The sequence below is a fragment of the Paramormyrops kingsleyae genome, chromosome 2 (genome assembly GCF_048594095.1).
Source record: "Paramormyrops kingsleyae isolate MSU_618 chromosome 2, PKINGS_0.4, whole genome shotgun sequence".
NCBI lineage: Eukaryota > Metazoa > Chordata > Actinopteri > Osteoglossiformes > Mormyridae > Paramormyrops > Paramormyrops kingsleyae.
This window is the reverse complement of record NC_132798.1, coordinates 19,029,537-19,056,191: the sequence shown is the minus strand read 5'-3', so window position 1 is coordinate 19,056,191 and position 26,655 is coordinate 19,029,537. Positions and strand designations below refer to the sequence as shown.

The 26,655-nt window shown below is 48.5% G+C and overlaps 2 protein-coding genes across 3 annotated transcripts; one reads left to right on the top strand and one right to left on the bottom strand.

Moving 5' to 3' along the window:
* Positions 1-121: 121 nt before the first annotated feature.
* On the top strand, positions 122-13,663 carry LOC111858734 (carnitine O-acetyltransferase-like). The gene is made up of 14 exons (XM_072707506.1): positions 122-299; positions 977-1,255; positions 1,967-2,085; positions 5,937-5,990; positions 6,094-6,259; positions 7,233-7,407; positions 7,920-8,098; positions 8,477-8,577; positions 9,714-9,833; positions 10,207-10,329; positions 10,468-10,603; positions 10,700-10,762; positions 11,988-12,125; positions 12,447-13,663. Exons 1-14 carry the CDS (start codon positions 258-260, stop codon positions 12,660-12,662), a joined length of 1,911 nt encoding a protein of 636 aa, XP_072563607.1. The 5' UTR covers positions 122-257; the 3' UTR covers positions 12,663-13,663.
* Positions 13,118-26,169, bottom strand: adamts13 (ADAM metallopeptidase with thrombospondin type 1 motif, 13). Of its 2 annotated transcripts, none has more exons than XM_023840746.2 (29): positions 25,847-26,169; positions 25,476-25,518; positions 24,829-24,965; positions 24,627-24,710; positions 24,413-24,537; positions 23,989-24,135; positions 23,576-23,710; positions 23,279-23,429; positions 23,100-23,204; positions 22,861-23,012; positions 22,578-22,641; positions 21,915-22,041; positions 21,660-21,808; positions 20,825-20,945; positions 20,649-20,729; positions 19,621-19,802; positions 19,353-19,494; positions 19,129-19,258; positions 18,610-18,789; positions 18,215-18,413; positions 18,024-18,132; positions 17,821-17,950; positions 17,567-17,743; positions 17,278-17,482; positions 16,005-16,329; positions 15,749-15,895; positions 14,872-15,051; positions 14,216-14,397; positions 13,118-14,139 (listed from the first exon to the last, which is right to left on the bottom strand). In XM_023840746.2, the coding sequence occupies exons 1-29, from the start codon at positions 25,922-25,924 to the stop codon at positions 13,990-13,992; spliced, it is 4,137 nt and encodes a 1,378-aa protein (XP_023696514.2). In that variant the 5' UTR covers positions 25,925-26,169; the 3' UTR covers positions 13,118-13,989. The 2 variants fall into 2 exon arrangements, with proteins under 2 accessions (XP_023696514.2, XP_023696515.2); XM_023840747.2 differs by having other exon boundaries at positions 25,795-25,881.
* Positions 26,170-26,655: the final 486 nt, after the last annotated feature.

The following is a 26,655-nucleotide window of genomic DNA, read 5'->3' as shown; positions in this document are numbered from 1 at the left end:
GTCTGTTTAAAATAACTTGAGAAAGTGCAAGTTATAACGATGCGAAAAGCAAGGAGCCGGACGAAATGACCTTATTGCCTCTATGAGCATTTGTTGTGGTCCCGGGGAGTGTAACCCGGCTGGAAACGGACAGAAAGGGGCCGGGGGGAGGAGCAGCCGAATCCTGCGCAGGGGAAAAGTAGTGCCTGCCGCGCGCGTCCTTGGATCGACGAAGGACTTTGTTTCTAGCACGAAGATCGAGCCTTGATTTTAGGACCATGCTTTGTGGAAACATGCTGGGATTGCTGGCAAAAACGATGGTGAGTGGAAATAGTATTTCATTACATTACATGACTCGTGCATTTTCAACAGGGTGTACAGTTTCAAAAGGCGAGATTCGGTTGTTTACGTTTACTTGGACAGTGCCGTTATTCGATGATACCGTCCATTTTATACCGTGACAGTAGCAGATTTCTGCTCTTTAATCGGTAACTTCGTGTCTGCTCTCCCCATTGCGTGCGTGACAGCTGGTTTCTTGTCTCTCTTGTTGCGCCGTAGCTAAATAACGCGTATCAGATGTGTAATGAAACGTTTTTCATGGAGTGGCGTTTCGTGTCTGATGATAGCTTGCAAATACACGCTGTATGTCTGATCCGTCCCACTGCTGTACCATGTGTAGTCTTCAGCGTAGCAGAAAACATAGCAAACCAAAAAGCTGTAAATAAACAGTTTAGCAGCGCTGATGCGATCGAAGCTCAAATTTTACTATGTATCAGCGGTTGTGTTCTTTCAAGTTCACACGGGCCCCAATTGTCACGTGATGATGACGACATTGATGTACCTACGCCTTTTCCCCAATATACTAAGTTTAGCAAAATTTTTCTAAACGAATATGTAATGAACACAAATGTGCAGTTATGTTAGTACGCTTATGTTAACAAAATCAAATAATTTGTGTCCTACTTTATCAGTGACTCTATACGTCTCGTTTCCACAGGCTCTGCCGGTCGTTGCGAGGTCCGGCCGGCTGCTGAAGCCGGTGCTGGCGGCGCGGGTTCCGGGCCGCTGCCTGCTCCGCCAGGAGGTCCTGCCCAAACTGCCGGTGCCGCCGCTGCAGCAGACGTGCGAGCGCTACCTGGCCGTGCTGGAGCCCATCGTTAGCGAGGAGGAGCTGCAGCACACGCGCCAGCTGGTGGAGGAGTTTGCGCGGGCGGGCGGCGTCGGGGAGCGGCTGCAGAAGGGGCTGGAGCGCAGGGCGCGCAAGACGGACAACTGGGTACGAGGGCGCCCGGCTAGCCACTGCCGAGGGGCAAATAAGTCATCACTGTGTGTGAATCTGCCACTACACGGCAGACATAGAGCGTAGGGTCAACCACTGTACCCACCGTGCCCATTTGCACAACTGATATTTTTAAACGGTATTTTAGAGTGTATTTTAATGTCTTATGTCCATGTCTGAATATGTCTTGTCTAAATACATCTCACATATGTATGTTCTGTTTATTGCTGTTTCTTTGCACTCCAACGACTGAAATAGAAATTCCATCTCAGTGTATAATGCATGCATAATATAGCTGATGACAATAAAGTTACTTTGACTTTGTAATGTGCTCCTGTAGCAGGTGGGGCTTTAGGGTCTTGGTCAAATGATTAGTTTGCTGGGTGCAGGATTGAAACCCATGATATGGGCACAGACCTGAAGTCCACTGAGCAACACACTGCTCCATAAAATGAGCTTGAGGGAGATTTGAACCCAGGACTCCTCAACCTCAAAGCAACAATCATGCACTCGACCAATGAACCATATTATTCTTGCTTTGTATTAAGCAAGTATTATGATTAATGAGAATGTGTGAGGTATCCTTGTCTAAATGTGTCGTTTTCCCAGATTTTGGAATTCCCAGGTCCTTTTTTATATGGTTTACATGCATGTGTTTTCGCTTCTGAAATCCCGCCCTGAACCCCTCTCTGACCCTGGTCTGTGCAGTTGTCTGAGTGGTGGCTGCAGACGGCCTATCTGGAGTTCCGCATGCCTGTGGCGGTCTACTCCAGCCCAGGGGTGGTCCTGCCCCGTCAAGAATTCCAGGATCGTCAGGGACAGATGAGGTGAGTGAGCTGAATGGAGGAGCATTTGCTCTGCAAAATTAATCTATGTTTTAGTGGATCCATCCATTATTTGTAAGTGCAGGGATGCCATTGGTCTGCATCTAATGCTGTGTTAGTAAGTCTAATGCTGAAATTCCGAGTTCCATGTTTAAACTGGAACGCTCCCTGAAGTCAGACTTCCAACTCGGAAAGTCAGAGGAGCCACTGCAACTCCGACCTCAGATTTCAAGATGGCTGCAACCTTTATCAACAGAAGTGAAGGCTGTAGTTATATACTGTTTATTAGCACTTATGTCTTATTTGTGTCTCATTAAATCGGTCGTACACACAGTACTGCTCAACCGCTATCTGTGGACGTGTTGCTGCGGTGATTTTATGTGCGAAATGCCGCATAATGTATTATCAACTGATAATGCTAAAAAGGGCAAACAATTTAATGGCTAAAATGAACCGAGATAGAACTGGGGCCTGTTACAGAAAGCAGGATTTCTTCTTTAGCCGGATAACTGGTCGGATTTAAGGTAGTGTGTTCTAAATGTAAGCGAACAAAGGTAAAGGTCATTTAAACTGGGGTATCGTAAATCCAAGAAGTTGTCCAGCTAAACAAGAAATCCCGTTTTTTGAGACCGGTCCCTGGTATTGCTACATGGCTCCCCGACTTGCTGTACTGGAACGCGGTTAAACTCGGGTGTGATGTCATTCCCAGCTCCGACTTGCGACCTCGGGGGTAAGTGGGATACCTCAGAGGTACGGCAGAGTAACCCTGGATGGTGATTCGCTCTCTTTCATCATGCAGCTGCCTGGCAGATGGAGCTGTGAGTTTCAGGTGTCACGCTGACCTTTGTACACACTTCTGTCTTCACGCGCTCTATTTAAAGTGTCCGTCAGACCAGGTTTTTCAATCCCAAACGGCTCGACCCCCAATGTTGTCTTGCTGTTATCATCTCTATTTTCGGTGCGGTATTTGCCATTTTCCAGTTTTTTTCATCTCTTTCTGTATATGCATTTATTGGTCACACAGGTGTTGACAGGCCACAAATAATATAGTATTATGCTATTATTTATGTATAAAACACAGTTAATCCTGGTTAATACTGATTTCATGTTAATTCATCATTAATGAATCGTGACGCATGTTTTATCCCAAGCAGTTAATATATTTAATTTTGTAAACCTTTGTGAGCTACTGAAGGAACAAGTAATGAATAACAAGTGAAATACTCGTGTTTGTTCATGATTAATGAATTGTGACGCATCTTATCTCAAGTAGCAACTGTATTTGTTCATGATTTGTGCTCTGTCATGTAAAGTGTTACCTATATACACTCACCTAAAGGATTATTAGGAACACCTGTTCAATTTCTCATTAATGCAATTATCTAATCAACCAATCACATGGCAGTTGCTTCAATGCATTTAGGGGTGTGGTCCTGGTCAAGACAATCTCCTGAACTCCAAACTGAATGTCAGAATGGGAAAGAAAGGTGATTTAAGCAATTTTGAGCGTGGCATGGTTGTTGGTGCCAGACGGGCCGGTCTGAGTATTTCACAATGTGCTCAGTTACTGGGATTTTCACGCACAACCATTTCTAGGGTTTACAAAGAATGGTGTGCAAAGGGAAAAACATCCAGTATGCAGCAGTCCTGTGGGCGAAAATGCCTTGTTGATGCTAGAGGTCAGAGGACAATGGGCCGACTGATTCAAGCTGATAGAAGAGCAACTTTGACTGAAATAACCACTCGTTACAACCGAGATATGCAGCAAAGCATTTGTGAAGCCACAACACGCACAACCTTGAGGCGGATGGGCTACAACAGCAGAAGACCCCACCGGGTACCACTCATCTCCACTACAAATAGGAAAAAGAGGCTACAATTTGCACAAGCTCACCAAAATTGGACAGTTGAAGACTGGAAAAATGTTGCCTGGTCTGATGAGTCTCGATTTCTGTTGAGACATTCAAATGGTAGAGTCAGAATTTGGCGTAAACAGAATGAGAACATGGATCCATCATGCCTTGTTACCACTGTGCAGGCTGGTGGTGGTGGTGTAATGGTGTGGGGGATGTTTTCTTGGCACACTTTAGGCCCCTTAGTGCCAATTGGGCATCGTTTAAATGCCACGGCCTACCTGAGCATTGTTTCTGACCATGTCCATCCCTTTATGACCACCATGTACCCATCCTCTGATGGCTACTTCCAGCAGGATAATGCACCATGTCACAAAGCTCGAATCATTTCAAATTGGTTTCTTGAACATGACAATGAGTTCACTGTACTAAAATGGCCCCCACAGTCACCAGATCTCAACCCAATAGAGCATCTTTGGGATGTGGTGGAATGGGAGCTTAATGCCCTGGATGTGCATCCCACAAATCTCCATCAACTGCAAGATGCTATCCTATCAATATGGGCCAACATTTCTAAAGAATGCTTTCAGCACCTTGTTGAATCAATGACACGTAGAATTAAGGCAGTTCTGAAGGCGAAAGGGGGTCAAACACCGTATTAGTATGGTGTTCCTAATAATCCTTTAGGTGAGTGTGTATGTATGTATGTATGTATGTATGTATGTATGTATGTATGTATGTATATATGTATGTATGTATGTATGTATGTATATATGTATATATGTGTGTATATATATATATATGTGTGTATATATGTGTGTATATATATATATATATATATATATATATATATATATATATATATATATATATATATACACACCACACTATATATACACACCACACTATATATACACACCACACTATATATACACACACATATATATATACACACACATATATATATATACACACACATATATATATATACACACACATATATATATATACACACACATATATATATATACACACACATATATATATATATACACACACATATATATATATATACACACACATATATATATATACTGTAAAAATTTGGTTATTCAACACATGACAGGGGTGCTCCTGTAGGTATATAAATATGGCATGTAACTCAGCGTCTGTGTGTGAACACTGTGACAGCCAAAAGCAACGGGGCACTTAAAACTATTTTGTGAACATTTTGCATATTCGGGAAAGATTTGCTAGTCTTAAGGGCCACGGAGGATTTCCCCTCAGGGCGCAGGTGGTGGTCTGCTAGTTAACAACGTGCTGTCATGACCAGAAGGTTATTGACATAGAGTGTTCAGAATTTCTGACTTCACTAATATATCCAGCTATTAGCTGCTTTGGGTTAAATAAACTGGAAACATTAAAGAAAACGGCAGTGTTCTGGGGGCAGGGGGGGTTACGTGATATGGATAGGGAGGTTGGGGGATGTTGAGATAGATGTTGGTGTTCCTGGGGGCGGGGTTTGACCTGGGTGTTGTTATAGCAACGGCAATATCAATTACCTTGTTGATGAAGGAAAATAATAAGGGTGGCTTTCTGTCAAGGAAGTAGGGGTCTTTAATTTGGGAGCTTCTACAGCAAGGTTACAGGCAGCCAGCAAGAAATACAATGTAGAAAATATAAAATCCATCTATCCGCTGTTCAAACCCTTATCCAGGTCAGGCTTGCAGGGCCCAGAGTCTCTCCCAGCCTGGAGTACACCCCACAGAGGGTGCCAGTCCGTCACAGTGCACACGCATGCTTACACGTTACAGCCAGTTCAGACGTGGCATTCGACCTAATTGCATGTCTCTGTTTGGTGAACCTGGAGAGCCTCCAACCCAGAAATCAGAGGGGGTTTCGAACCCGTGATCCTGCTGGCATCCATGCTCTCTAGTGAGTTACTGTTCCCTCATAAATATGAAGTAAAATATGAGCTAAATCTGTTGTGTTTCCATACAGATACGCTGCTAAATTGATCGCAGGGGTGCTGGACTTCAAATCCATGATTGACAGGTAAGTTGGGGATCTTGCTGTTGTCTGTGTTTTGGGAGACGCTGATTATTTTGAGAACTGACATGCACGTCCCCCCCGATCTATGTTTTTCCTGCTGGGCCAGTGACACCCTCCCCTTGGAGTCCCTGGGGGGGAAGTCGCTCTGCATGAACCAGTACTACCACGTGCTCTCGTCCTGCCGCATCCCCGGCACCAAGCGGGACAGTGTGGTCAACTACTCCACTAGCAAAACCCCGCCCACGCATGTCACCGTGGTGCACAACTTCCAGGTAAGGGGGGGGCTCCCCATGAGCACAATGGGCAAGAGTAAGGATCTGAGCGATGGCTGGACAACTGGGTCAGAGCATCTCCAAAGCGGCGGGGCTTATGGGGTGTTTATGGGGTGTTCCCGCTATGCAGGGGTCAGTACCTACCCGAGGGGACGTTAGACTTTCTCGTCTGTCATTCTGGTCACAAAAGTTCTGTCACAATGTGTTATTAGCGATCATTTTAATTTCCATTTTTTTATGATAAGCTACATTTCATAGCATTTAACTTTTACTCATTCCAACAAGCTTATAGATTATGCATTTATAAGGGCATGGAGAGAAAAGATAAACAGAGACAGGGACCATCACTTTTCACACAACACAAAGCAGATGAATGATTTTTTTTCTGCAGTGACAGTGGAACATAGTTTGCCCCATAACATTAGCTGCCGCTCCGACCAAAGTTTAGGAACCTAGTTCTTGCTTCTGGGCCGTCTTGACTGGGAACTTCTGTAGCTCCCGGCTGTTTCCGTGTGTCACTTTCACATCACACAACAGGAACTTGGACCTTTATGCTAAATAACCATGGGAGAGACAAAACGTTTCTAGGATGAACTTCACAGGTAATTTCATACAAAACTGCACCGCCACATCAAAACAATCGAGGATGAACAAGAAGTTTTGTTAGTTATTGGGGGGATCAATCGCGAACAAAACGCCTTTTATTATTTAAATTTTCCACAGAATAAAAAATTATGTAACGGTATTCCGGCAGAAAGTGCCGCCAGATGATTTAAAGTATACAGGAGAAGGTCCTTAGGTTTTATGCAAATAAAGTGATCGCTGAGCATATGTATGCATGCAGACTATGTTGTAATTCAGTTTGGCACATTCTGTAAGCTTCATAAAAAAGGCTGTATACATCAGCCCCCTCTCCCTATTTTGGTAGTTCCCAGGTTAACTCTGGGTTCCCCTTTGTCCCCCCCCCCCCCAGTTCTTTACTTTGGATGTATATAACAGCGATGGTTCTCCGCTGACCGTGGACCAGATCTACATGCAGCTGGAGAAGATCTGGAACTCCTCCCTGCAGACCAACAAGGAACCTGTGGGCATCCTCACCTCGCAGCACCGCAACACCTGGGGCAAGGCCTACGCCAGCCTCATCAAGGGTGAGGGCACCCGCCTGGGGGGCGTGGGGAATGTGGGGGCGCTTGAGGCATTACAAGATGTGAAATGCCCGACTTGTCTTTGTTTATGGCTGGACGAAGGTGCCACCAGAAGAGTGGACAGTTCCTAGCCTTCAGAATTAGACTGCAATATCTACAGTTTGTTTCCTTAGCATGTCTATAAATTAGGAGAAATAGCACTAAACACTAACATTAAACACTAGCATTAAACACTAGCATTAAACACTAGCACTAAACACTAGCACTAAACGTTAGCACTAAACACTAGCACTAAACACTAGCACTAAACACTAGCATTAAACACTAGCACTAAACACTAGCACTAAACGTTAGCATTAACAACTAGCATTAAGCACTTGCATTAAGCACTAGGTTACTCTCTGTCCCATTCTGACAGGCAGCCCATAGTGGCTGCTGAGCTCTGAGTACTCGTTGAGTGGGCCTATGCCTCAGGCCGAGCCTGCTCAGAGTGTCCCTTACGGCCTCTCACCCAGACAAGACCAACAAGGAGTCCGTAAGGGCGATCCAGAAGAGCATCTTCACGGTGTGCCTGGATGCGCCCATGCCGCGCGTGTCCGACGAGCTCTACCGCAGCCGCGTGGCCATGCAGATGCTGCACGGCGGGGGCAGTCGCTGGAACAGTGGCAACCGCTGGTTTGACAAGACCCTGCAGGTAAGGTGGGCAGGTGGGGCTGGGTGGGGGACATGGGGGAGAGGCTATGAATGGGGAGGGGCCATTGTACAATTGGGGGTGGAACTACACAGGGGATTGGGCCAGGGGGTAGGTGGTGCTGCAGAGAGGGAGGGGCCATGTGGTAGGTGGTGCTGCATTAGGAAAGGGAAGAGTGTAAAGAGGTGGGGCCAGTACACAGAGTGAAGGGTTACTGCTGGAAATCTGTGGTCTGCCGCAGACAGCATCACAAATATGGTGGGTCTCCATCAACTGGACCATGTCGAAGCCCAACAGTGAGAAGCTGCAAGGAAGAGTCGTGTCGGATTACGTCATGATGCGTGACGTTGCCTTTGTGCTTTGATGTTTCGCCGTATGCAGTTTATAATTGGAGAAGACGGGTCATGTGGTCTGATCTATGAGCACGCCGCTGCAGAAGGGCCGCCCATCATGTCCCTGGTGGACCATGTGGTTAATTACACGTAAGGGAGACGCTGCGGCAAAGTACTAATGGTGCCGGTCACATTCTGAGCGTGACCGCGGTCGTGTCGCTGAGCAGGCCACGCATGCGCTTGTGTGTCTGGAGGAGCTGGCATGGCCGCCGCACGCTGTCACTGTCGGGGAGGGGGAGGGGGGAGTGTCAGTAATGTGCATGTCTTCCCTGGTTCCATCTCACATTCCAGGATTTGAGTTTGAGCTCGGGCTCTGCATCACGTGTTGGTGTGAGCGTGTGGTCCCTCATAACCGTTCTCGTCCCCTTCAGCTTCCCTTGCTTTTTGACAGTAGTGTTTCTCATGTAACTGTGCTGGGATTCCACAACAGAAGAGTCAGGTTTTGCAGAAAGGCTTTAGGAGGGAACAGATCCAGACTAAAGCGAAATGCATCCAGTTCTCCTCACCAACACTTTGGTGCATAACCCAAGGTTAAAGACGTATAAATGAGGACACCCACTAACAATAACCACTTGGTAAATAAACTGTTAGTAAATAAAGTATAAAGTAATCCAGGGAGATAATGCCCCATTAATATGATGTACTGTATATAGTGTGAGACTAAATTTTGAATTGCAAATAACACACAGTAGGAGGCATGGTAACACAGTGAAGATAGTTGTGGGTTTTCCATTGCAGCTTATTGAATCACCTAAAAATGTGGGATAACTAAGTGAAAGGGTTTTATGCTACGGTATCTTCGAAGGGACACTAGGCACTGCGTGTGGGGAACTTAATCCTGGAAAGAGAGAATGGAAAAGCAGTTGTGTGTGTAGCAGTGTCAGTTACCTGTTGCTGGATTTTGTTGTTCAGATGGTGAGAGCATTAGTGTCAGGGCTTTATACTCCTGGGGACGGGGGCATTTTTTGGAATACCTGGGGGACAGCATGCACTAACTTAGATTCCCCCACGCAGGGCTGTCCCAAAGCATAGATGAACTCAGTGGCTGCTTAGGGCCCAGTGTCCATTACGGGCCCCTCATCTGATCAAATTTTGCTTAACGCCCCCGAAAAGGTTGACCTGGCCCTGCCCCCACCTTGAATTATTGGACAGAGAGACCTGCCATGCTAAACGCTAACTCTCCTCCCCCTGAGCCTCACTGTGTCTTTGTGTGTTGCGCTGGGCAGGAAAAAGTCAGAGATGGTCCGCTCCCCCATGATTCCGCTGCCTATGCCGCAGAAACTGCGCTTCAACATCACGCCGGAGATCAAGAAGGACATCGAGAAAGCCAAGCAGAACATGAACATGTGAGCCAGCACCTGTAGTGGCGCCCCCTACCTTCACATACCATAAAGAGTCTGCCGAAATTTACCAAAAACTAGCAGTCTGAGTCCTGGCGGCGTCCTGACACAGTGTTCAGTCTAGGAATGAATTATGTGCTTGTGATATAGCTAATTTAATATCCCCACGGCCGGTCGTAAATGTGCCTTTTAGGGAAACTCATTATGACTGTACCGGTAATTATATCTCAGGTTAATCAGCAGATTATCAGGGGACAATGTTGAGGGGTGAAACTTACAGAACAGACCTCCGGATCCTCTGGCCTGGGGGGATGTAGCCTGATGTACTGTGTAGATGCAGTTGTTTGTCAGTCTTATATACCGCCCCTCCCCCCCCCAGAATGGTGCATGATCTGGACATGAAGGCCATCATGTTTTCTCACTTTGGGAAAAATGTCCCCAAGTTACATAAGATGAGTCCCGACGCCTTCATCCAGATGGCGCTACAGCTCGCCTACTTCAGGTCAGTCACTCTTACTTCCACATACTATGCCTGATATTCCCTTCATGCATTTAAATACATGGCGGCCCAGCAGCAGAGGAGCTGGCCCTTAATATGTGCCATAAGGAGCCCTTATCGTGCACTTGCTGATCTTTCCAGGATGTACCACATCTGCTGCTCCACCTACGAGAGCGCGTCGCTGCGCATGTACAGGTTGGGCCGCACCGACACCATCCGCTCCACCTCCATAGACTCGCTGCGGTTTGTGCAGGCCATGGACGACCCCTCCAAGTCGGTCAGTCGCGTATGGTGTCTCTGCAGGGACACTAATCACCAGTATTCTCCGTATTTATATTTTGACTTTCTGTCCCACTACCTTCACCGTGCACAGAATACAGAGAAGGTGGAGATGCTGGAGAAGGCTGTACGCGCCCACCGGTTGTACACGGACATGGTGAGCTTTTCGCAGCCCTGCGTGCTGACATCATCGGTCATGTGACACTCTGCCTGTCTCCCAACCATTGGGTCTTTTTCAATGCCAGGAACACAAAGATCGTACTTGTAGTCTTGGCAAGAGCAGTCTTGCTAACTCAAAAATAAACTTGGGGCGCAATGAATCATGGGATTGGTCTCATTTGGCGAGGATGCAACCAATGTATCCTTGATATTTGGGGCGGGGCAAGAACGACATACTGGAATTTTTACCGTCCTCTGTACTTCTGTTCTTAGTCTTAGTCTTCGGAAATGGAAGATGACGTAAAACGGGTAGATGAGAACACAAGTGCAGTCAAGTACGCCTACTGGGAAACACCCATTCACTTCACTGTTAGAGTAGCCCTGGTGTTTGAAAGAATCATTGGGTTGCTGGAAACATGAATTAGCCAAGGATAATCTTAGAGGATCTGTGATATGTAAATATGTAAAATCAATCTATTGTATGTCCTATACAGTAGGAGTATGGATAGACAATTTGCTTGATTATAGTTGCACAAGAGTAATTTTGTTTCTGTGGCTAATAAAGTGAGCTATTTCTCTGTTTACAAGAATACTCTGCATGTTTAACCTGAGCTGTTACTTAAGTTAATCGTCACGGTGAGCTAACCGTTGCTAACGAATCTCTAACTGGCTCCGCCAAGATGGAAGCTCGCGGTTTGGTCTGGTTTTTGGTAAGAACAGGAACTGGACTTCTGGGGCGGCAATAATCCATGTTCTTTGAGGCTAGTTCAATTTAGACTGTGGAAGAAGAATTTATGAATTATAACATATGTCTTCTAAGGAGAAAAAAAACTTTCTTCCATTACCATGATGAGGATGGATGTAAGGAAGGATGTGTGGCATTTGAGTACATGAGTTTCAGGTTCTATAGCACTGAGGAACCATGAAATCGATATAGCTTAAGCTGCAATTTGGTAGGTACCTAAAGGGGAGGGGTTGAGTTTAAGCTCTTTAACTTGTACTGGTTACTGCCCACACCGCTGGTTCTTTTAGAGATCAGTGCCAGGATGCTTGCTGTTTACATAGGGGGGTGAGGAAGGCTATGATTGGTTGAAATGTCAAGGCACACCTGCCTCAAACAGTCAAGAACACCGAATACCTGGTGCAGTACTGGGCTGACAAACACTGCTATGGAACATTCCAGAATGGGGTTGCCACTCATGGGCCTGTCTGTGTGTTTCTAGGCCATCCACGGTCAGGCGATCGACAGGCACCTGTTGGGACTGAAACTCCAGGCCATCGAGGATCTGACCTCCATGCCGGAGATGTTCATGGACACTGCCTACGCCGTGGCTTTGCACTACAACCTCTCCACCAGCCAGGTAGGTGCACGGAAGACCAAATAAGGACAGACGTGACGCTCATGTGACACTGGGGAATATGGCAGCTGGTTGGCATTAATAACATGATGCAGAGCTCGGCTGATAGTGGGGACGTCAGGCATCTGATAGACCAGTGCTTCCCAATCTAGTCCTTGGGGACCTACAGACAGTAAATGTTTTTGTTCCCTTCCATCTCCGAGTAGGGAGCAAAAATGTGGACTGTCTGGTAGGGAGCAAAAACGTGGACCATCTATGGGTCCCCACAAAGGAGGTTGGGAGACACTGCTCTAGCCGGTGATTAACGTTGGTTACCTTCCTAAGGTCCCAGCAAAGACGGACTGCGTGATGTGCTTTGGCCCCATGGTCCCCGATGGCTACGGCGTCTGCTACAACCCCATGGAAGAGCACATCAACTTCTCGGTGTCGGCCTTCAACAGCTGCGCAGAGACCAACGCTAACAAGCTGGCGAGCGGCTTAGAGGAGGCACTGCTGGACATGAGGGACTTGCTGGAGCAGACAACCAAGGCCAAACTCTGAGGGCCGGCTTGTGGGACCTGCTCCTTTGGGCTCCTCCATCATCCCAGCAGGCACCTGACAGCAGGGTAGAAGTGGGGCGGATCTTACCGGCGTGCCGCTTTCCTTCCTGCTTTACCTACTTCAGCTGAACATTTACAAAACACAGCCATTTTACTAAGCATGTTCAGGAACCAGCAGCCGCTCTCATCCCGATTGCTTGAACCTGCAATCATTCATTCAGTCCTTAACCACCATGCCACCTGCTGGCCAAAGCTGTGTATTTCTTTGTGTGTAGTCATTGGGAGGTCACCGAGATGTTCCTATGTTTCCTCCAGTTTAGATAGTTAGAAGTCAATTTTTTGTGTTTTTTTTTCTTTTTCCCCGAAAGGTTAACATATGAAACCAAATTAAAGTAAAAACAGAAGATGAAATGTGATGTTTCGCTCAGGAATATACGTGTGGTTCGAGCATAGGTGTTTGTATATTGATTTTTATTATTAAGATCAATAGCCCCTGTAAATATCGCGTTTGCACATTTCATTTACGTATAGTATTTTATCACTTTAGAAGTTTGTTAAGCAGATTTAGAACCATAAAGTCTGTGGATATGTAAGAATGTCATTGACATTAAATAAATATGTATAATTACACAGGGATTGCCCTGTACAATCAGCAGTAGTGTTACACATTTCTCTGGGGTTCAATTTTTGTTGCATATTTAAAATCAAAATTACATTTTCATGCAGAAATATATGATTGCTTATGTCTGTAGCCACAAAATGTGGTTTATAGGAGCTATTAGGATGTATACAAATCATGTTTTAATTTTATCTGACCCATCTCTAAACAGGTTGGTGGTTTGTTGGTTGAAAATTCAGTGTTTGTCCCTGTTTATACATTTTGTGTAACAATAACTAGCTAGTTAACTATTAGCTGTCTAGAAAGAGTTCACATCTGTCTATTTTATAGTGAAAATGGGTGGCAGATTTTGTGGAGAGATTCAATAAAATAAGTTTCAAGAAGTTACATGTGTAATCTAACTCTAAACCAGACAAAACCTCAATTGAAGTTAAATTGCGCAACTTTTTGTTTATGGACTCCAACACGAGTGGTAATGGTATCAGCATTGACATGAAAAATGTCCAATCACAAAAAAGCTGTGCTTGATACAGTCCTGTTGGGGGAGATGGGTGGGGCCTGTGGAGGAGATGGGCGGGGCCTGTGGGAGGAGATGGGCGGGGCCTGTGGGAGGAGATGGGTGGGGCCTGTGGGGGGAGATGGGCGGGGCTGGTGGTAGGGACACAAAGCGCAGGCCATGGTGGGAGGGGCACAGCACAGCCACTCAAGGTCAGATGGCAGAATATTCCCCCTGGAAGCTCCCAGAATGCTGCAGGAAGCCTCCGTGGAACTCAATTTCCACAGCACTGCCAGCAGAGCGCCACAGGAACAGCTGGTTGCCAAGGAAAACTGTGGTCTTCATCGCCCTGACGTCCCGGATCTGGGGAGGGACAGAGAGGAGCTGAGTATTTGCTGGGCGGGCATCTCAGTGTCTCCCGCCAAAGTATACCACTCACCAGTATGAAGGTGGACTGGGTCGCAATGCCCTCCAGCGCTGGTTCTATACTCAGGGCCCGGATCTCAATCCGAGTGGATGGCTGGGTGTTGATGAAGACGCGGCAGGCCTGCCCGCTCGGTGCTGCCAGTCTCGTAGGGTTCACGATCTTGCCCGCCGGCCCGAACAGCTGCTGGTCACAGTCTGGGGCAGACAGCACAATGGGGATACCATCTATATGCGTCAACATCCTGTAACATGGAAAATTTCAGAGGCGGTGCTTTCCGTCAGAAAGGTCTATTTATACGGTGTGTCTGTATCAATCTGACACAGATGATGACATTGTTTTGATTGTTCTGTGAGACATTTCTGGCAATTTTACATTTTGTGTTCATGTTTTTGTTTGTTTACAGTTTTGAGAAAATGATCCATCATTTCAGCGAATATGTGTTGAGACATGTAGTTCCAGTCTAGTCCTAACTAGAATAAACAGGTGTTGGGACACAAGCCCAGTGCGTGATGGGATAGCTCTGCTCAGCAGTTGAGAGGGAAGTACTCCAGGTGTAGTAGTACTCCAGGTGTAGGAGAAGTACTCCAGGTGTAGATGAAAGGCTGATGTCGGTATGGATCCCACTGTCAGCACTGGCTCTGCTCTCCCTCCCAGTTCTCCCATCTCACCTCTGTAGAGGCCTTTCTTGGAGGACTTCAGGCTGCGGTAGGTGAGCAGGACCCCATTGCCGGCCGTGACCAGCCCCTGCCGCACCAGCAGGACATTGGTGTGACTGGTGATCGTAAAGCCGGAGACTCGCTCGCACTTTTTCACCAGCATCAGCCTGTCGTAGAACGCCACAAACTCCCCTGCACACAAACAGCGGGCAATGAAATGGAGCCTTAAATCCCATCTGGCCTGATCACAGGGAAAAGACATCTATCCATCTTCTATATATCTACTTGACTTGGACCTGTGGTCTCTGGCAGGAGCACAGGGCCGCCCATGGGGGGGGCAGTCTCTCGCAGGGCATAGGTGCTCTACATCACACTGAATTCAGAGAGCCCAATTCACATGATCATGGTTTTGGAGGGGAGGAAAGCAGAGTGGCCACAGCGGCCTCGCAAAACACGGGGAAACACGCAGACTCCACACAGGCAGAACTGGAGGCAGGATGCAAAACCTCAGCCTGCAGGCGGGAAGCTGCACCGTGACTCAGCCCAGCCCTGTGCGGGCCCTCAGCAAAATGTGATTAACCTAGCTGCCGTATGTCATCTGGCAAGCTGGTCAGATGGGGCGGCCACCTAGTGGCCACTGGGCAGTATGCCGTCAGTTCGTTTGTTTATGCCTTGGCCCTGCCCTGGACCCACTGATCCACTGCACCCCCTGGGGGAATATTATTGTAGAGTTTGACAATGATAGTGTGAGAATAGGAGCTGGGATTTCTGCTAAATACAGAGATTGTTCCTCAGTTTCTGTGATTTCTGCCCTACAGGAGCTGGCAGTATGTCTTAGCATTAGCATTAGCATTAGCGTGAGCATCACAGTTATTCATAAGCCACCCACTGCTGGGGCAGTCCAGGGAGCTGAACTCCACGGTGACGCGGACCACCTCGTCCAGCGGCCGCCCGATGGTCAGGATACAGTCACGGCTGGTACCCCCGCTCAGGTTCACCTGGCCCGACTCCTGCAGGAGGAGCTGCCCACACGGACCTGGGGGGAGGGGATGCAGGGCGGGAGATGAGAGGCAGGACCAGGATCGACAAAATGGTCAGCTTTCCGGCCTCTCGGGGATAGATGGGAATGGGGAGGGGCCCTTAACTGGTCTGGGTGGGGACTGTAGGAGCTGGCGGGGGGGTCGTCAGCTGAGCGGTGACCTCTGGAGTGCTGGACGACACCACGCCCGTGACCTGATCGCCAGGGGTGGGGTGAGCCAGGCCTGTGGGGAGGCTTTCTGGGGTGGAGGGCTGCGCTGTGGCCTTGGGGGGATCTGGAGCCGGGGTGACACAGTGGTGGGGGTGGCACGCCTGGATGGTTATTGGTTTGGGCAGATGCATGCAGAGCAGCGGGCTCAGATGCTGGGGCTGGCCCGGTCCCACGCAGGACACCGCCCTGGACTGCACCCCATTCCCACAGGTCACAGAGCACTGAGGAGGGGGAGGGGGTAGGAGTCACCTGATACCTAAACCACGCCCCCGAACAGGTCAACTAAAACGGTATTGGAACATTAATGTGACACCCTCCTTCACGTTAATGAACATGAGCAGTTTTTTGCATCAAACATAAAATGTTCAAGGTTGGGAAACATAAATGGGTGACATTCTGATATTTTCATTATCTGCAAATAAACCTGAGATGTTTAATAAACCCGAGATTTTTGATGCAGCTAATTAATCCAGCGTCAGCTGCATTTCCAAATGGTGTTACAGCTGAATTTTGTGCTACGTTTCATTTTTGGTCGTTAATGTAAGGTAAGCACCTGCTTCGGAAGCCTCCCCATTTCCTCTAACGTGTGACCATAACAGGGCCGACATATATCACCGAACTCATCATCTGTTAGGTGCTGCCCTCTACTGGTGAGCAAGGGTAATGGCCCACACATACACATAAAAATGGCTCCCTAATATGCTCTTTCAAAATAAAGTGAAGATCTATCCATGGGCTGTACACTAACCTGTCGATTCAGATAAAACACAATTCAGAAACACCAAATCGGATCGAGAGCTCCATCCATACTATGAATACGTTTGTTAAAGAGCACCCAGAAAAGCAGTGGTTCACGTTTTAACGGGGTACATTGTCACAGTATTTTATGCTGCAGGCTTTTTGCTTAAAAGTGGTGTAAGCCCTGTCCATTTACAAAAATGTATATAAGACCCTTGACTAAATACTTCTGGATGGGTGATACCACTGATTTTCTTTTCAGTCTGATAGAGATGAAATTAAATTATTTTTATCCCAATAGCGATACTCCATGCTGGTCCCTTGCCAGGGGGTTAGGGGGACGATAAGTTACTTCCTCCCTATCAAAGCAGGGCTCTGACCCCACTGCTTGGAGAGCTTCAGCTGGGCTTCGTGTGGCTGCGACCTCCTACCTGACTCCAGTCCTGCACCTCCCACCTGAATGTGCAGACCAGCACCAGGCAGGGCTGTGTGGCGGCCGGCCTGTGGTTCGGGGGACAGTGGTCCTCAGTCAGCTCCCTCTCAGCTCCCTGCTCGAAGCGGACACAGGAGACACGCCGGCGGGAGACCCCCAGGCCGCAGGACGCCGAGCAGGACCCCACCTCCTGCACTCGCCATCTAGCCGGCAATAGCGTTAGCATTAGCGTTAGCATTAGCAATGCCTCTCTTTCTTTCACACTCTCGCTGTGTTACCGTGGTTACCTGGCAGGACAGGGCTCTGGGTTACACAGGACCCTTTCGGATGGGCGGGGCTCGGCGCACTCAGAGTCACTCACAATCTCCTCCCCCCCCAACTCTGTATCACGGGAGCAGTACGACACCTGGTGAGCCAGGCCCCCTCCGCACGTCGCGCTGCATGCACCCTGCTGGTAGCGCCACCTACAGGAAGGACACAGTAGTGCGGTGGTCCCTGCCTACTGATTCCCTGTTCCGGAGCCCTGTGAGATCACACTCACGTTGGAGGGCAGGCGGTGAGGTTGCAGAGTTCTGTGTACGGCTCTGGTTTGCTCGACCCGTTGCAGTAGACCTCCAGAACCTGCTGTGTGGAGCTGTGGTCCACACACGTGTACCATATGTGCTGCTGTCCTGCAGAGAGGAAGGATTCAGCACCACGCGGCATTTCCTACGTTCATATCCATGCAAACACAGACACACCTACCCATTCCACAGCTCTTTGAGCACTGGCCAATCATGGGGCTCCACACATACACTGGCTCCGCCCGTGGGGGCGGGGCCATGGCAAGTACCATCTTGTATTTCCCCTGTACCTGTGCAGGAGAAACTCTGATCACACGATTAGCCGCCCCCCAAAGCATGCCCAGATTTTGTGGAGGAAACCTGCTCCCCCACCTCGGCCTCTGTCTCCCAGCCGACGGGGCAGATGTTCACGACGCAGGGCACCGTGCTGGGCGGCCTTTCGGACTGCAGGCAGAGAGTGTCGTCCACATGGGAGTCGACATCACGCTCTGTGCGCACACAGGTCACCGCGCGCCAGGCCTCACCCGGGCCGCACACCGCCGAACACTCCCCAGGCTCGGAGACACGCCACCTGCGGTGCCCCCCCAACACACCACACACATCCAACATCAGTCCAGCCAGTGCTAGTCCCCCCCCACCCATCTCTATGTCTTAAATTTGTTTCCTTTATGAATATAAAACACCTGCTGCCACCCTACATTTTAAAAAACACGTGTTTGGGACAGCGGCCGCTGAGGCAGAAATGGAGTCCAGTCTGGCTCCCGTACCTTACAGGACAGGGAACAGTGTTGCAGGTGCTGATGGCCAGCGGTACCCAATTCTGGGGGCATTCAGAGGCTGGCCGTTCAACCCTCTCCTCCCCCTTCATCTGGACACATCTGACTGGCCGCACCATCTCCCCCGTGCCACAGGAGGCGCTGCAGGGCCCGAATGCCCCTGTCTCCCACCTGGGATGATAGAGTAAGGGTGTTTGTGCTCTACATGTGATCCTTTTTACTCCAACAGAACCTGCAAAATTCCATGTTCAATTATTCTTTTTGTGGCTTAATTTTACGGGTGGCATCAAAGGAGGATTAGCTCATTCTTGTGTGATATCTGTATTATATTTCCTAATTCTTCAAACTGGAAAGACCTAAATACATGGTTGAAACAAAAACCAATGTTCACAGGGGAGTCCCTGCGACCAGCATCTGGTGAAAAGATCCGGTGAATTAATGGTTTACCGCTGAGAAATTTGCCAGTAATGACACTGGTGCATGATTGGTTAGGCACAAAGATAACTGTACTCGGGAGGGCAGGGCAGGAGGTGGCAGGGAGTCCGCAGGCCAGGGGGGCGAGGGTCCCCCCCACAGAGGGAGTCAGCCAAGGTATCTCCCGTGTTTATATCCTGACACACAACAGTGCTCTGCTGGAGCCCTACAAGAGACAGGTGCAAACATCTGTCTGTCAAACCACATCCAGTCAAAAACATGAAATGGAAATTAAATGTGACCCTTCAGGGCTGCCTTACCTGAGCCGCACGTGACAGAACAGGAAGTGGGGTGCGTCTGCCACTTGGCCCTGATTGAGCTCGAGTTCCTAGGCAGGAAAAAGGAGTAGGAGATGCTGGGGCTGGTGGCTTCCCCATACTCTTTCCCATACTTCCTGTAGACCTGTGGGAAATACAGCATTGGCCCCAGCTGAAATCTGATTGGCCCCTGGAACACCGACTCGCTTGTCACTCACAAATTCAAAACATATCGTTGGCTAACGATAAGGGTCTTATGCCCGCCTCCCACCTGCACGCACGTCTCCTCCGTTACTGGCCCGTGCAGCAGCACCTCCTCTTTGTCAGGCAGGAGGTCAGGGGTCAGGTACAGGCGATAGGTCAGCTGATCGTCCTCCAGAGGGGATGGATGTGTGGCGTTTAGGGACACGCGCCCCCCCCCGGCCACCACATACTTTCCCCGGACCAGTACAGCTGCACACACATGCACATACACAAACACATATATCCTGGGTAAATAAGCAATGGCATTATTACGACTAGGGATTAATTTGTGGAAGAGCTCAGCTAGACTTTGTCAGTTTGACTTCCTCTGCCCGCCCCTGGAGAGTGCCACTGTGGCCTCTGACTTTGGGCAGGGATAATATAAAGTGCTTTGAGACAATGTAATGTTGAGAAAATGCAATATATAAATAAAAGTCTGCACTCTGCCACCTCAAATGCAACACCCGATATCATTTTAAATTATAACATTTAAAATTATAAATTTAAAATTAATTGGAGTTAACCTTTGGAATAAATGCAACTTGAAATAAAGAATGCATATTTATAAAGTTTAATTTCAGAGAACAAGCAGAGTCAGTGAGGAGTGGATGCTGACGCTAATGAAAAGGACGGCAATAAGGAGCAAGAATAGAGCTACACAGATATAACCAACAGGTGTTGATAGATTGTATTGTTGCGTGATTAAGTAATTAATAGTGCATTATCATTACTAAAGACTAAGTTTTGTGTATGATGTCATCGTGGTCTTTATGAGCTCCGGCACTGATTACCACCATTTACTCAGGCTGTCTTAGTGCCTAATCTTCCAAATCCACAGGTTATGCTGCTTTCTGTTTATCCTCAGATTTGCTGGATTAATTATTTGGATAGTGTTCGTCTGGTAGGTATGTTAAGTGTACATGTCTGGTAGGTCATTTAAATACACCCTCTAAAAAACAAGTCCTTTTTGGGGTATAATGTTATTATTTTTTTAAGGTCAGTACAGGCATTAAGAAATTATTTTTTTCTGACCTCCCACCCTTAGGGGGCGCTCACCTAGATGTGTGAAGAGGGGGCGTGTGTTAACAATCTGAACCCGAGTGGCATTCTGTGGAAGGGTCAGGAATGTGATGTACTCTGCAAAATAGACAAAATGGCAAAAATAATCAGAAATCAGTGAGAGCTTTTCCCAAGATTGCAACGTCAGTTTCGGCCCTTTGGACTTCTTGCACCTTTAGCGCGGCCCTCCGTGTAGGAGGCGGAGATGAGTATGCAGGACGAGCCGTTTCCGCCGCACACTCCACAGGCGTCCTCCACCTTCGTGGAGTGAAGCAGACCATCGCAGCCAAAGAGCTGGGGAAAGAGCGGAAGATAAAGTAGGTGTTTCTATGGGTAGGTGTCCAAACTTTCGACTGGTACTGTATATAAGAGCGGTGTATGGCTCAGCGGGTCAGGATGCTGAGCCTGTGATCAGAAGGTCACAGGTTCACATCCTGGTGTTGGCAGAGTGATGTCATTGTTCGGCCCCTGAGCAAGGCCTGGAGCCCCCATGTGGCTGGCTGACCCTGGTGCCTCAAAATGAACACCACTACAAGCATCTGCTAACTAAATGAAAAAGTATGTATTTTTACCTTTATATTTCTGAGTTTGGATATATAATATACCTACACCAGAATTTATATCATCAGTATGTGTGTTAGCTTAGAAGGTTAGATAGACAGACAGACACTCAGACAGATAGACAGACACTCAGACAGACAGGCACTCAGACAGATAGACACTCAGACAGACAGACAGACACTCAGACACTCAAACAGACAGGCACTCAGACAGATAGACAGACAGACACTCAGACAGACAGGCACTCAGACAGATAGACAGACAGACACTCAGACAGACAGGCACTCAGACAGACAGGCACTCAGACAGATAGACAGACACTCAGACAGACAGGCACTCAGACAGATAGACAGACACTCAGACAGACAGGCACTCAGACAGATAGACACTCAGACAGACAGACAGGCACTCAGACAGACAGATAGAATCCTAGCTGGAGGTTTGTACCTGGCACTTCCCCCCCAGGCAAGCGGGGACGGAGCCGGGAGGGGGTGGGGAGTTGGGCTCGCAGCGTGTCCCGTCCAAAAACTGAGGCCCACGGCTCACCATGAAGTCCTCTCCCTGAGAGCGACACAGCAGCCTGCATTGGAGGTCTCCTAGGTAACGGTATGTGTTAATGGTTAATGGGGTTAATGGTCAAGGGGCGGGATCAGGCACTTTCAGCTGGCTAGCTCAGCTCATCAGGCACCCTGGAACACTAACCTGTGACATGGCCCACGGCGGGGACCCAGTGGTAGAGGGAGGCGCTGGTGGGGGACAGGCGGAGCGGCTGGGAGTCGGTCATCGAGCACTGCTCCTTCATGAAATCCAGCTGGCTCCCCCTGCAGGGCTGCCCAGGGAACAGGCATGAAGGGCATTATCAAAACACAGCAGCTTTAAACATGTGGCTCCACCTCCCTTAACCTTAACCATAAGTAAACAGACAAAACGCAAGACTTTCATCATTTTTAGTTGATTGCAGTCACAGAATTGAGGTTATCCTGAAAAAAATGTCCTCACAAGGTAAAAAATCTGGTCCTTACAATGTAATAACTGCAAACACACGTACACCCAGACACACACAAACGCACAGACTCACACACACAGCCTGTGCTGCAACAATACAGATAATTGGACAGCAGGGGTGGCCGATCTTATCCGCAAAGGGCCGGTGTGTATGCAGGTTTTTGGGATAACCTGTAGGTCAGCTGTTCAAACCCAGGTGTGAGGACTCTTCAGCCAATCATTAGTAATCTAATTAGGGAGTTGCAGCGAAAACCCGCATACACACACCGGCCCTTTGCAGTTAGGATTGGCCACCCCTGGCTTACAGCAACTGCAGCAGCCTCTGCAGTTCTGCTGCAAACATGACCTATTGGGCTCTACCTGTGTGTTACAAAGTCTGGCCTCGGTGTCCGTGCCCTCGCAGTTGTTCCCGCCAAACGCAGGCCTGTGGCAGGAATTACAGGAGCGTAAGACCTGAGCGCTGGAGACTGCGGACAGCTTCCAAACAATCTGAAGAAGACGGCCCTTCACAGGCCGTGTCTTCAACATGGAAGCTTGCTGTCGCAGCCAAAATGCTGTCAGCCCCAAAGCAGGTCACACTGCTGTGCCTTTGAGGCAGACACTCCTCCCAGAAGAGGAAACATAAGCGACGGGGGTTTGTTACCGGGGGTTGTTACAGTGCCTCCTCCTGGCGCTCACTCCCCCTCCGCAGGTGCGGGAGCAGGGGGAGAACTCGGTCCAGCCGGACCAGGATCCGTGTACCACCATGCTGGCGCTCAGCTGAGATGGGGACACACAGCGCCCTTTCATGCACCACTGGGAAGTGCAGAAAACAAACACTTCACCCAATGTTCATCCACCATTTGTCCCTCTGATTGGTCACCCTGTGTTGCCGGCTGACACCTGATTGGGCGCGCACTCGGTTCCGTCCAGCAGAGGGACGAGCAGGCGGGTGCAGGAGCTCTGATCGCCAGGGACGGTGTGGCAGGAGAGAACTCGGCATGCATCCTGCGGAGAGGAAGGGGCTCTTAACTGTGTGAGTAGGGGGGACATGGCTACCTGGGCAACGACGTGGCACTCACGACATCACCACTCCTGAAGGAGCAGGCCCGGGCGACACTGCCAAATGCGATCCGGCACTGGTCGTCTACGCCGTAGTACAGCCCTGGCTTCCAGTCCTGCAGGGAGCCCCCAAACACAGGCAGGTCCCTCACACAGTCTGCGTGACCTGCACTGTAGTGACAGCCCCGAGTCAGTCAGGAGAAGGACCATGCGCACACTCCCCTACCACCACTCCCGTGACCCAAGAGCCTGCCGGGGCCAGGGGCCACAGACGGCGACACGCCCCGTCACTGTAACCCGGAGACCTGTGGGGGCACCTGAAGAAGCGGCTCAGTTGCTCGCGGCTGCACTGAGACCATGTGAGGTCTGTGCTGCCGTATCCGCCGTCGGCAGCCATGATGAATCCGCCACTGCCACAGCTGTTGCCCGTCCCGTCGTGGTTGATGCCAAAACTGGGCGACACCAAAGCGTGTAAGGGGAGTGGTCACTTTTTAACATCATACAGTAACACCTACAGTTTGAAATGCCATTATCTCTGACAGAAAGACTTATAATAGTACTATAATATTCTCACTAGCCTTCTGGGGAAAAAGATACAATTCCGAGTTGTGTTTGACGGCTAATTTAATTCCAAATTGTGACAAATTATGTCAAAAGCAAACTTGTGAGGTTGACCAGAGATCACTTGTATGAGTGAGGCTCCGCCCATACCTAGCCCCGCCCCCTGTACCTGTGACCTATCTCATGAGCGATGGTGATGCCCAGGTCAAACCCTGTGTCCTCGGTGATGACGCAGCTCCATTGGCTGGTACAGGCCCCGCCCAGCTGAGCCACACCCCTCACCTGCTTATTTCTGTCAGGCAGCTGCAGGTCAAACCTGTGGGGAGACAGGGGTGGGAATTAATTCAGAGTCTCCTGAACAGATCTATGTACTGACCGTAACTAATCTGTGATGTGTAAACAGCTATGTTTTAAACAGGGAAAGAGAACTAATCATATGTGTATGGGAGGCCATAGCAGGGGCAATTCTAGGATTTTTTTAAGAAGGGGGGGGCATAATTCACACAGAGAAGCCAACCAGTGATTTGTTTTGAACTGGTGTGTGACAGGGCAGGGGGCACTGCAGGGGCCAATCAGCTTTCAGCAAGGCCTACCGTGTGATATAGAGAAGCAGGTCAGCATGCAGGGGATCGGTGTCGCTGACGGGATTCACCCTGCGCCCCCACTCACACACGCTGATCAGGGAGGAAGTGATGTTGCCCGTGATCTGGATATCCGGCTGAAATCAGGGATGCAGGCATCACTCAGCCTGCAGAAGGCCACACCCCCATGCCCACCCCCTCACACGAGCGAAATGACCATGGCTACCTCTGGCTCTGTCAGGATGATGGTGCGCACCAGGTGAATCCGCAGGTTGGCCCCCAGAGAGGTGTCCCGGAGCAACTCCGACGCCTTGCAGAGACCCGACAAAACCAAGATGTCTTGAGGATGAGGCAGGAGACTCCGCCTCCTCTGGGCCACATCCCTCTCAGTCCCGCCCACCGCCGGGCGACTCCGCCCACCTACTCACTATGTTCAGGTTGGTGAGGATATAGCGCTCCGTGTCCTGCCTGTGTACCTGCTGCACATCAGCCCCCACCACCACTAGAAGCTCCAGGTGAGTGACTTCAGACAGGGTGGGGGAGCTCCGTCCAAGCCGCACCATACCTGGGAAATAGCGGAAGGGATGGAAGAAAGGGAAGAGGACGGGTTCAAAGGCAAAGGGATCCAGTGACAGCACTGCAGCCCCATCAAACTCTGCATCAACATACCGTCTGCTCAGCACTTCAGGCAATTATCTATTCATTCAATGCCCTTTATTTCAGTGCCATGTGGACCTGTGTTGTTGAAGTAACATGTGCTCGCAAAGGTATGATTCATACAGACAGAGAGCCTTCCTATTTTTCATTCCATTGTACCCCATTCCTCTAGTCCAAATGATCCAAATATTAGTGAAATACCACTACTAATTTTACAGATTTGTTGGCCACTAAACTACAATAGTTTTATATTTTCTTAATTTAAGAGAAAGTTGAACTGCAAAAGGGTTTAGAGTTTTCGAATTTGGAACACTAAATTACCACTGAAAAACACCTCCAATCTTTAGACATGTAAAGGGCACTGTAATTTAATCAGGTCACAAGGAAAGCGTTTCATAACCGACGGATCTGCTCATACCTGAGGCAAGGGATGTCAGACCAAAACTTTGCAGCTCCAGGGACTGAAGAAAATGAAAAAAAAAAAAAACAAAGACTGTTTATTTTTTGCTCTTAGAATAATTGTAAAGCTACACTGCCAGCCGAATCAATACCACTCTTTCGTGTAACCTGCGATCTCTGAAATGTTCGTAAAACAAGACCAATCAATGAAACCTGAAAAGACGTTTGAAATCAACACCAGTAACATGCTTCTGAGTAACTTTTAGAGTATTAGAGGAACTGCTACAGAAAATATTTTGAAAGGGAGCATACAGAAGAAGTCAAACAGATCAAAGTACTTTACAAACAGGCGCGATCATTCCTCAGCTAAGCGCCGCAGTCCGGCCTCACCTCCTCGGCTGGATATCTCCCGGACACCGCAAAACCCGGCAAAAGCGACAGGACACAGATAAATACAACGACTGCCATGTCACTCCTTTGCGGCTGGAAAGGGGATCATTTGGTTTATCCGTAGGGGAAATGAACGAGCTCCTCCTAACGGGACCGAGGGTTGGGGGTAAATCTGCGCTTACACTGAGCAAATATGAGAAGCAAACTGAAAAAGCAGGTTGATCAATGACAGAGTACCCAGTGGACTTGAATTGAGTGACGAGGGTCTGTGGCTCAAAAATGTCTATAGTAAAGAAATAACAATTTGTTCTTGATGTTTATCAGGTAGCGGGTCATATATCGTATTGTATTAATTTGCATTGCCTGTTGTAGTGTTGATATTATTCCAAGACGGAATTAACTGTAACACACATTGCAAATGAACAACCTAACCAAGCAATACAAGAAACCCGTTATCTTTTTTTTTTTTTTTAAGAAACCCGTTATCGTGTTTTGGTTATAAATGAGCTTTTACGAAGTGGTCCTAAAAATGTGTATTCCGCCAGTCTCGAAGCATCTGGAATAAACTGAACTGAATCACGCCCGGACAACTAAACATGAGAGATATGGTCGTTACGGTCCAGTGTAACATTAACAAGATGCTCTGTGAAGAAATTCGGATTAGCCAGCAATAGGAATAGGCTATTACAGACACATGCAATATTAGTTCAGCATTTTGTATTAGTAATAAGTGTCATTCCTTTAAGGGAGAGAGAGAGGTACGTGTGTGTGTGTGAAACAAAAGAATTACCAAAAGTCTTGTATTTTGC